The sequence below is a fragment of the Puccinia triticina genome, chromosome 10A (genome assembly GCF_026914185.1).
Source record: "Puccinia triticina chromosome 10A, complete sequence".
Taxonomy (NCBI): Eukaryota; Fungi; Basidiomycota; class Pucciniomycetes; order Pucciniales; family Pucciniaceae; genus Puccinia; species Puccinia triticina.
In genome coordinates this window covers 2686272-2697976 of record NC_070567.1, presented here as the reverse complement: position 1 = coordinate 2697976, position 11705 = coordinate 2686272, and the positions used below count along the sequence as shown (strand labels likewise).

The window sequence follows — 11705 nt, the reverse complement described above, 5'->3', positions numbered from 1 at the left end:
TCAAGGAGGACGTGGATCTTTGCACGGAAGCTTTTGGGTGGAGCTGTGGGTGGGTTGCTGATCTGCGCTTTCACCGCGAGCCGCACGTAGTTTTTGAATGAGGACGGCTGAAGTTGGCCAAACCCTAAGCGGAGTAGTGCGCTATCTGCTATTCTCAGCAAAAAAGCCGCTAAAAGCAAGAAAAAGCGGGTCTTGCCGCTATTTTGTAGCGAAAGCGGAAAAAAATCACTTCGCTGAGTGGAGGTCATAATTTGCGGAGTGACTTTTTTGATACGCCAGTGCTAAAAATAGTGGTCAGCAGCTACCGCTATTGCTAACTGGCTTGAAGAATAGCGGGGCCCCGCTACGCTATGCTATTTTGCCGCTTTTGGTAGCTTAGCGTAGCGCTTGCGGTGTTGCCTCCAGCACAGTTAACAGTGTCTGCGGCACAGTTAACAGTGTCTGTGGCACAGTTAACAGTGTCTGCGACACAGTTAACAGTGTCTGCGGCACAGTTAACAGTGTCTCTGCCACAGTTAATAGTACCTCTGGCACTGCTAACAGTGCCTCTGCCACAGTTAGGAGTGACTTGGGCACAGTTAACAGTGTTTCTGCCACACTGAATAGTGCCTCCGGCACAGTTAACAGTGTCTCTGCCACACTGAATAGTGCTTCCGGCACAGTTAACAATGTCTTGGCCAAAGTTTGCAGTTTGTAGTGCCTCCACTGGCACATTTAACAATTTCTCTGCCACAGTTTATTAAAAGTGCCTCCAGCAGTTAACAATGTCCCCGGAATATTTAAAAGTGACTCCGGGACAGTTAACGATCCAGCAGTTAACAATTTCTCTGGCATATTTAAAAGTGACTCCGGCACAGTTAATGTTGTCTCCGTCATAGTTCAGGCAGGCACTATCAACTGTGGCGGAGACACTGTTAAATGTGCTGGAGGCACTATCAACTGTGGCAGAGACACTGTTGACTGTGCCACAGGCACTATTAACTGTGGCTGAGACACTTTTAACTGTGCCGGAGATGAATGATGATGCAGTTTTCCTGGTGAAATGGCAGAAAATACACTATTTTCAAGACAAATTTCAGAGGTAAATTTCAGTGCATGGGCTTTTCAATGCCCAAAGATTTCATCTTTTAGCGCTACTCTGCTGGATTGCTGTGCACTGAGTGTCTTTCAGTGGCAAAAATCTGCAAAAATCCACTAATATTTGCTGTAGAGCAGCACACAGATCTTGTTGAATTCAGCTATACTGCTCAAACGTAGCAGAACTCCATGATGCCACATGGTGACTCCAGAATTGAGCTACTATTGCTGTGAAGCTGTCTGGCCATGTATTCTCAATTCAAAAAAAATAAACCAGTTCTTCCAATCAAAGAGATAATGTATGATACAAAGACTACAATTGCTAAAATAAACCAATGAGTCACTAGAAATGTGTAAAATTTCACAAAAGTACAAAAAGGAAGATGGATCCTGTGAAAACCCAAGTGGTTCCCCCTGATTCTGATGAACTAACCCACTTTTGCCTGAATCCTCAAAAAGAAATATGTGTCAGTTTTGTCTTCTTTATTTTTCATTTACTGGTACAAAATTGGACTTACCACCCCGCCATCACAATTGACCAATTGTCTTGATATTCTATTCATGTAAGAATCATAATCTTCCCCCTCTTGACCTACATCAGCCCAATCCTCAGAATTATCTGGTCCTTCCACTTGCCTCCTGATAACAGCCTGGACCCACTGTGTTGCAAAGGTTGCCTGGCGCTCGGCCTGTCATACAAGTTCAATGTCAGCGGAATCTGCTGTTATCCCCGCCATGGCCTCGGAGTACGTTTTCTCTGCCATCACAATGGTACTACGGCCCTCCTTGATTGTTGCTTTGGCCTCATCCATCACCCTGATGCGCTCTGAAATGCTAAGTTCTATGATCTCAATGAGCTCTTCCGCACCAAGCCAATTTCGACGGACGCTGGCTTCCCTCACATCAACTGTAATTGGCGCCGCCATTGTAACTTCACCAGATTTGTGTACTGGGGGATTGACTGTTTGATCCATGACATCAATCATTTTCCCAAGCTCATGACATTGCAATGATGTGATACAACCTGCGCCTAATATATACAGGTAAGATAGTCAGAGATCAAGATTGTTTGCCAAGTGGGAAAATAATAAGGCCCTGTTTGTGTGAGCTGCAATCCTCGCGAACTGACAAGAAGGTTCACAGAGATATCACACACTGTCACCGAGCACCATACATAGTCCCTCCAGTCCCGCCTCTCCTAGCTTGGCAGGGAAGTACTGAGACTTCCCCCGAGCTAGGTGAGTGACCCCCTTTCTCCCCCACTTCTGTTCTTGTTTCTTTCTTTCTTTCTCAAAGTTGTATATGGAAGGGAAGTACTGAGACTTCCCCCGAGCTAGCTCCTTTTGCCCCATTTGCAATACAAGCTGAGGTTCTAGAACTGCTCACGCCCTCGCCCTTGTCCTCCTCCCTCGCTCCTTGTCCTCGTCCTTGTCCCAGTGAAGCTCTCCGTGTCAAGAGCTTACAGTTTGGCAGCATGATTATTACACAATAAATAATCTTGCCATGTCCCCCTACATTGTGTAAGATACTAATTTTCCGCCTGATCTTTTGGAAGTAAACTGCCAAGCCTTATGAGGGTTTACTTTCAAAAGAGTATCTTAAAAATACAGGTTTTACCATATGTAATGTAGCATGTTTCCTATTATTACACTGCGTAATATGACACTGCCAAACAGGGCCTAAAAATTACCCAATGGGCCAAGAAGTGCAGCGCACATTGAACTAAGACAATTTACACCCTCTTTCTGCTTGACTTTTAAATTAGCAAAGCCATGTTAGACTCATAAGGCGGATTTTTCAATTGATTAAGACTTACATTCAGTGCTATTGGATGAAATGGGTTCAGTTGTCTCTGAATGGCCTTCTCCTACAAAATACAAGCAAATAATTCCAGAACATTTCCTAATTTCCCCAAAAATACTACATGGTACTTACGCAAGGAGTCAGCAAGGGTAGTGCAGAAAGTAGAAAGCTGTAGAATCTTGAAACCATTATTACCGGCGGAGAACATCTTATTTTTGTAACAGGTAATCAACTAGTCAAGAGATATTGCTAAGTACGCTGTTTGTTATGTATGTAGCCAAAGGATGTAGGGAATGATACTCAACAAATTTGCTAGGATCATAGATATGGCTATAAATAGCAAGAAGCTATGATCTTGCAACCCTGGCCAAACCTGGCCACCCCGTCAAGCAAGCTAAGTGCGCTCAACAGTGCCCTTTCTTCTACCCAATTAACTAATCCATGTACAGTCACTGGACAGATACATTGGTACCCCCAAAAGCTCATTCTAGAAGGCCAAACCACAAACTTGAAGTCATGAGGATTCAAGAATGAGTGTTTAGAATGACTTCAGAAGAATGAATATAACAAAATTAAAAATATTTGGAACATCACAAAATTTACAAAATTGCTTGCATTAAATGACAATTTTGGAAAATCTTTAATACCATTCCAAAAAAACAATGAACCATCAGAATCAATAGATTGACATGTGAAATGAATGATAATAAATGAAAAAAATGAAGTCCAAAATCCATTCTGAAATTTTGTGGGCATGAAACACATCAAACACTGGTTTTTTGTTGGCTGTAGTGCAGCTTTGTACTTTTTGATGTGTTTTCACTGCCCATGAAATTTCTGAATGGATCTTGGACTTCATTTTTTTCATTTATTATCATTCATTTCACATGTCAATCCATTCATTCTGATGATTCATTGTTTTTTTGGAATGGTATTGAAGATTTTCCAAAATTGTCATTTAATGCAAGCAATTTTGTAAATTTTTTGATGTTCCAAATACTTTTCATTTCATTATATTCATCTTCAGAAGTCATTTTACACACTCACTCTTGAATCCTCATGACTTCAAGTTTGTGGGTTGGCCTTCTAGAATGAGCTTTTGGGGGTACCAATGTTTCTGTCCAGTGACTGTACAGTCAAAGCCGCAAAACCGCATACCTGTGTATGCGCATAAACTGTCAAACTGCATAGCCGGAGGCTTCTCTGCATGTTGGTGCGCGCCAAAGTTGAGTACATACCGCATACTGTAATACTGCATAAGAATACTGGGGAACCCCACCTTTGAAACCACATAAAACTACCACAAAAAAACCTCTACCCTTCAATCAAGAAGCAATGACTCCTCAACAAATCAACATCAACTTCCTTCAGAGAGAATTTCACTTCTGCTGTCTTCAAAAAACATACACAGAGGATTGATCCCTCTCAAATATTTTGCGCCAACAATTGGTAAGGTCTTAAAATTAACATTTAGGCCAAAACCTGCCAGACCGCATACTTCTTGTCAGTATGCCCTTAGACAGGTTTTCCATAAAGGCATACCCTGTGAAACTGCATAGCAAAGGCTTTCCACGAAGGGATATGCGGTTTTGCGGTTTTGACTGTACGCTCATGCTCAGCGGCTGACCGCTGGGCTATGTACACTAAAATGCCACTTCCCCAACACTTCTGCTCAGTCGTAGTGCTCAACGGTATCCTTACTTGTTCCACCCAATTGACTAATCCATGTACACTCATGCTTGTTTGGTGTTTCACCTTTGACCAATTTGAACACAGTGAATTGAAACATGAGCGTGGAGTGCTACTTGCCATGGGGTTTAAACCTCATTGAATAAGAAAATAGCTCCTGAGACGGCTCAATGGCGGCAGGAATGCTGGGAACATTTTCAGCGTTGGTAGCCTGCTCAATGCGGTCAGTCATAGGCAGGGGAAGCTGGAATCCTTAGGCGTCAAGAGCAGCATGAGTGTGGGGGCCGTGGGGGTAGAAGATTCCACTTCTGTCGCTATCAACAATGAGGCCCGTTTGAAAAGCTGCAATTGATACAACTTGATTGAGCCGCCGCGGGGGAGGGGGTTGTCCTTGGCAAAGTTGCAGATGACAAGAAAATCCTCAATGGTCAACAATCTCCCGGCGGCGTTCAAGGCAAGTGTTAGTGAACTGATTGACGAACTGGTTCATTAGGTACTTGAGGCCGGAGTCTTGCGAGTACAAGGGGCCCTCAGAAGAGATGTGGGTCGGTCGGCGGCTGGGCTACGTGGGATATTGCAACCAGGTGATTGGTGGACGCCACTATTGGGTAGAGATATGACCTCAATGAATTTGATGTCAGAGCTTGCCGTATTGGGGGCCTGGGTGGGGGGAGCGGTGTGGGAGTTTTGGACAGAGACGCTGGCGGGCGTGACTAATTCCAAATCCGGGATTAACGTGGCATGTTTGTCCTCCTCGGCCCCATAATTACTGTTGGAGGCTGCGGGAAAGTGTGCCTCAGAAGCGGAATGGGGGCCCGGTGGACCACGCCCTGCCCCGAGATGGGTTTGTGCAATAAGGCCGGACGGCAAGACCGTGTAAAGACCTTGGCGGCCTGAGAGGGGTAGGCTGCAAGGGGGAGCAGGCCGCGGAGGCAGTGGTCAAGGACAAGTGGCTACTTGGGGGTTCAACATTCCCTTGGGAGGCTTGGTAAGCCAGTCCGCCAGCCGTTGCTGTTGGGGCTTTTATCCTTGATGAAGAGCTCTGCAAAGGCAGGTGGGTGGTCGGTTGTGGACAATCGCACGACTCCAACAGCACAAAGATTCTGTGCTCACATGAATCGACGCCCCCGGATTGGCCGGGTCGTTGATTCACATGGATTCAGCATTCCCATTGTACTTCTCCTTGAGGTAGATTTAGGGCTCCACGCAAATACGGGCTTGCTTGCCAGACCGCTGGTCCAATTTGACATTGGTGTGGGGCTGCAAAGAACTGGGGAGTCAATTCCAGTGGTCCAACGGCTACAGCCGCAGCTACACTGCTTACATTGCAAGCCAACCAAGTATGTATGTGTTTGTGGTTCTTCAAGGAAAATTCTAGTGAATCGCCATGGGCATTTGCAAACGGTAACGGATCAAGGTCGACCCGGCGGGTGAGAGCAAATGGTTTGAGTGTAGTCTTTTTTGGCATGATCTGAGGACCCAATAAATAAAAACTAGCTTAACATACGGTTGGTAGAATGACGCACCAGAAACTCAATTGTTGTTTTGGATTGTGAGGAGTCAGAAGTGTCCAAATCAAAGTAAAATACGGCTTGGGTGCCTGGAAGGGTGAAGGAACAGACAGATGAGTTGGAAAGGAAAAATTTGAGAACGGTCGGGAATGGGATGGGGTTGATTGTGCCCAAAATTCAGAGGCTCACCTCTTTTTTTTTTTCTTCCGGGTGGATGGTTTTTGCGGCTGGAAGGGTGGAGAGGGAGGCAGAAATGATCTAGTGGCAGGACAGGAAAAAGGGGTCAACCAATCGACCAAAATTGAAAAAGCGGTGGCTCCGCTCACCTGTCTGATTTTTTTTTGGCAGGGTTAGGTTTTGCATTGAAAGAGATTCCCGCACCAATAGAGAACTGTATGTACATAGGACTGCGGGCTCTTCTTGTAAACTGGAGATGAGTGTGAAACCTAACTTCTGGTTGTCACAACATGTTTTGATCCCGCCTCACCCAGCATTCCCAAAGGTTTCTTTCTGCTCAAAATTTGTAATAATGGATGGTTATGCTTCATAACTTGATTCATCAAGTCTTTTTGACGGTCACAATGTGGTGAGTGGAACAATGAGAAACCTCATTCTAAAAGTCCCTCCGGCAAAGACATCGGCTGAAGAAAAGGATGAGGCTGATGCACCTTTGGACTGTCTTGAAAAGATTGAGCAGCTGTTTGGGCTTCCAGAATGGCCACTCCAAGCACTCAAAGATCCGGGTTGGGCCTCTTGGGCTTCCAACACCAAAGGATGGCGCCTTTGGCTGGCGGCGCCCCGGCGAGCTTGGTGCCGCCTAGTCAGAATCACATTGCACAATAATGGCCTGACCCCCATCTTTGAGATTTCCGCACGTTGGCGGCTTGCCCTTCTCCCGCTTGGGCAGAGGTTGAGAGACAAGCCAAGAGGTTTGTCCCCAGGGGAAAAAAGTCTTGGCTTGAACAGGGGAGGAGTTGGAGGTCATTGGCTTAGCCGTTGCAGCAGTGGGTGTGGAGGGCCCAGAGGGCGCCTTAAGTTGATGGAGATTGATAGCAAGTGCAGAAGAAATGCAAGCTTTCTTGACGTTCCAGGTTGGAGGTTGGGGACAGGGTGGCGTTGAGAGAGTGCTGCCTGCACCCCGCACGCAAAACTTTTAATTTGGATCTCCGAATCAACTTCGGAGATCCTTTGATATTCCCGCCTGCAAAAGAGCAATTCGGAGGGACTCCGAAGTGGGATTCTGGAATCTGGAACCCTTCAAATCCATTTCCGAGTTTCTCCCAGGTGGATACATATTCACTTTGAGTTGTCTCCGAAGTGGATTTGGCAAGCATCCGACACATAGTTGGACAATCTCCGGAGTAGACTTGAATAAAATTCATAGTCATCAGACTTCAAATTTCATATGAGTGAGGACATCAGATAATATTTGAAATAAGTTTGAATATTATTCAAAGGGCACAATGATTATTTGGGCGGGGACTCTTCTGGGCCCGCTGAATTTTTCAAATGCTCCTTGGCCCTGCCCACTTCCGCCGATTGGGGACCCATCCCAACCTATCCGGACCAGCTCAACATAATTGCATTGATTATGACAAAGCGGCAAAAGGAGGGGCAAAGTTCTGGAGCGGACAAATCTGCTTGTGGTGCAGATAGGCCCTGCGGGCTGTTCCCGATGGCATAATGGCCATTTACATGAGGGGCTGCAGGGAGTCCGGGAAATGTAACCTCGGGTTACAACACTCCGCACCCACAGTCGAGCATTGTCTGTGGATTGAATTGCAAGGCTCACAGAGCTTCCCAGATCACCTGCGATCCTACGGGCCCCTGTGGGAAACACCAGCGCTGGTCCATCTGGTCAATAATCTCACAATGGGAGGTCAAGAACAAGCCAATGGAAGTCAGCCCAGGATGACGCAAGCGGATACAGACAGCACAAGCCAATCTACTCTACGCTCCAGTCCGGCCATGCAACTCTTATCTGATTACTGCAGACAAACAAAACAAGAATGATCAACGGGGAGGGTAGTATGACCAAATTAAGCTAGATCTGACACTCTTTCTTCGATCTCAATTGGACAACTAATGGACTCAAGAATATCTCCCGACCGGCGTCCAATTTCCACCCCCACTTGAACAGAAGCAGCCTACAATAACCCAACAGAAGCCCATCCGGGTAATCAGTAATAGCTTGTCTAATCAATGAGCCGCCAAGGGTAACAATAAAGGCTCACTGAGCCTTTAGGCTGGGCCACTGAACGTGGCGTAATCGGCAGATGGAACGGAAACAATAGAGCAGGAAAGGATCACCTTCTAACGGGAGGTCATGTGTGAAGGCACCTTTGGGAGTTTGGAAGTTGTTTTCTTTGTTATGCGTGGTTGCGAGGTCTTTGAAGAGATTGGTAGTGCAAAGGGAGCAATCCTGAGAGCGGGGGGTCTCAGGCTCCTTGGTGATTGAGTCTTAGGAGGATTTAAAATCAGGTGAAGGTAAAAGTTAGCTACTGTTTGCTGTCATTGGAATGGAGAGGGAGAGATGGATTCCGGAGGGGCAGACCGCAGCTGTGCCTTGCCAGCAATCGGAAAAACAAGCACAGATAAATAAAAAACTCATCTTACTGGAGTTCGCTTTCAATATCATGGAGAGCGCAGAAAGGTGCACCGTTGGAAGCGACAGGTGAGCTTGACTCGGTGCCAACATTTGAGATGGATGGGTTGTTATGGTTGACAAGCCAGTCAAAAAAATCAGGTCAGAATTTCCCTGCTGAAGTCAGAGTGTAGTCAGAGGAGAGATGGTTGGGCTCCGGAGGGGCAGACCGCAGCTGTGCCTTGCCAGCAACCGGAAAAACAAGGACAGATAGATAAAAAAACTCATCTTACTGGAGTTCGCTTTCAATATCATGGAGAGCGCAGAAGGCTGCACCGTTGGAAGCAACGGGTGAGCTTGACTCGGTGCCAATATTCCAGATGGATGGGTTGTTATGGTTGACAAGCCAGTCAAAAAAATCAGGTCAGAATTTTCCCGCTGAAGTCAGAGTGTAGTTGAAGGAGAGATGGTTGGGCTCCGGAGGGGCAGACCGCAGCTGTGCCTTGCCAGCAACCGGAGAGAAAAGGATGATTAGACAGGAAAACAGCTCACTTGACTTCACCGGCTGAGTTGGGCTTTGTGTGGATGATAGTACATCAAACTGGCCCGGCTGGCCGGCTGGGATAAATGAGTGTGCTTGATGATTTGATGACCATCTGACGGTGACCGCAAAGGTGTGGTATAGTGGTAATCGGAGGAATACAAGTGAAGGGAGGAAGTCAGACTTTGGCAACCTCAACATCCAATCAACATCTGTATTTGGGGACTACTGGCGCGCTTCAGAGGTGGCCAAGGTCCATGGACAGACTTGCCAACAGAGGCCAACCCCGAAGGCCAAACTTAACAAAGTCCCTCGCTGCTGCAGGCGTGTGTCTTGCAAAGCAAGCCTCCGACAAGTCTCGAGGGACTTGTTTGGGCCAACCCGCGCATTGAGGCGACCAGATCCTCAGAACCACAGCGCGTGATATGACAGGCGCCCAGACTCCATAGGAGGCCTTTAAGGAGGAATGTTTCAGGGAGGCACTCCGTGACAGGTAAGCTCCCCAAAAGACTCCTGTCTTGCGAGAGAGGACCCCTCCCCCAGCGCCCACAGCGCCCAGAGCGCAGACACGCTGGAGAGTGGATACAGCCAAACCCAAAAAGCTTGCGGGTCCAGCAGCCTGAAAATCCGACCAACAAAATTCTTCATTTCAGCCACCCACCCTGTATCCTTCCAAAACTTCTTATCTTTGCACGTCTTCCCTCTCTCCATCTCTCCCATACCCCCTACCCCCTTCCCCATTGAAAATGCCCCCTGACCCAGCTCCCCCCCCCCCCCCCCCTGCTCATCCGGACCCACCCACAACCCAGCCGCCAGAACCGCAAACCAGCCAGCCGGAACAATCCACCAGCCATCCCACCCAGAACCCCAGCCACTCAACAAAACCGTCCAAGGCAAGTGAGTCCCGCCCTTTCTAGCAGTCCGATCACCCGCAGCGCTGATCCCTTTGTTTTTTTGCCCCCCCCCCCCCAGCCGGAACCTCCCGCCCGCCAGCCCATCCGGAACTCCCACCGCAGAAAAACCCCTATACCCCATTGGTGAGCCCCTCTCCCCCCTCTCCCTTTCCTCCAAACCATCCCCCCTCTTTCTCTTGGAGAGCTGATTCAGCTCTTTTTGCTCGCCATCTGCTTTGCCCCATCAGACATAAACATGGTTTATGTTAAATATGCCCCAGAGGTCAAGGCAATTGTTGTCAGGCTCAGCCAGGGTGGGATGCGCCTCCCCAAGATCAATGCAACTATTGGCTACAACGTTTCACCGGACTCCCTCACCCGTTGGAACAATTTATACCGCCGCACAAGGAATGTCGTGAGAGATCCGGCGCTATATCTAGAACGTGGCTGCCCGTTGTCATTCTCATGCAAGGAGGCCAATTTTGTATTGACCGCACTCAAGGCCAAGCCCACATTGTACCTGGATGAGATTCAAAGTCACATCCAGGCAATTACCGGGACTCGCCATCCGATCAGCACCATATCGGCCGAGTTGAGGACCCGGCTCCTCTTAACCAAAAAAGTGGCCCAAACCTACAACACCAATCAAGATGAGGCGGCCTGGTTCCGTTTTAACGACCGGATCGGCCATTTCCCAGCGGATTTTTTGGTATTTCTGGGTGAGTCTGGTGTGGTTCTGTGTTATGTGCTAGGTGAGATGTTCAATGTGATTTGCACTTCCTCTCCCAGACAAATGTGGCATTTCCCTGGGGACACACGCTCGCAACATGGCATGGGCGCAGCGTGGGCGCCGTACGACTAGGATCCCAAAGGCGCTTTGAGCTAACCAAGTGACTCTAATGCCAGGGGTGTCGCTGGACGGTCTGCTTGGGATCATAGCCCAGGTGGGCTCCATGTGTCGACTGGACATGGAATATTTCATTGAAGCCGTTCTAGTAAGTCTTATTTGCCCATTAGCCACCTCTGTTCCTGTGCTCCATAGGCACTGATTATGGGATCTATTTATGTATCAGATGCCGGCGATGAATCCGTTTCCGGGTCGCAACAGCATCTTGGTGATGGATAATGCGCGGATCCACCATGGTGGTTGGGTGGCGCAGATTTGTGCAGAGGCAGGGGTCTTGCTGATGTACCTACCAACGTACTCGCCGGACTACAACCCGATCGAAAAGGTTTTCTCGGCGCTCAAGTCACAATTGAAGCGAGCCCAGATTCTCACTGGCGGATGCAGAGATAATCAAAGAGTTTCTGCCAATGATTGCCACCCCGGCGTTGATGAGAGGAATCTTCCTTGGGACTGGTTACTCGGGCGGTGATTGATTGGAAGTTTCATCTTTATTTCTTCCGTTTGCTGTGGTTCCACGGTTCTTTACCTGCTAGCTCCACTGCCTCGTATGATCACTCCTCATCAATCTTAGCTTATCAACTCGTAGTTTAAATAATTTGCTGCTGATTGTTTGGCAAGACGCCCCAGCGCCTTGAATTATTTGTGTGCGCAAAGTATGTCTGTTTGTTCATTAAATGATCAATGAAATCTCTTGGTCCAC

General features: G+C 47.7%; 1 protein-coding gene across 1 annotated transcript; it reads right to left on the bottom strand.

Annotated features, from left to right (window-relative positions):
• Positions 1 to 3088, bottom strand: PtA15_10A263 (uncharacterized protein; the record flags this gene model as incomplete). The annotated part of the gene is made up of 2 exons (XM_053160422.1): positions 1 to 107; positions 3013 to 3088. 2 exons carry the CDS (start codon positions 3086 to 3088, stop codon positions 1 to 3), a joined length of 183 nt encoding a protein of 60 aa, XP_053024398.1.
• Positions 3089 to 11705: the final 8617 nt, after the last annotated feature.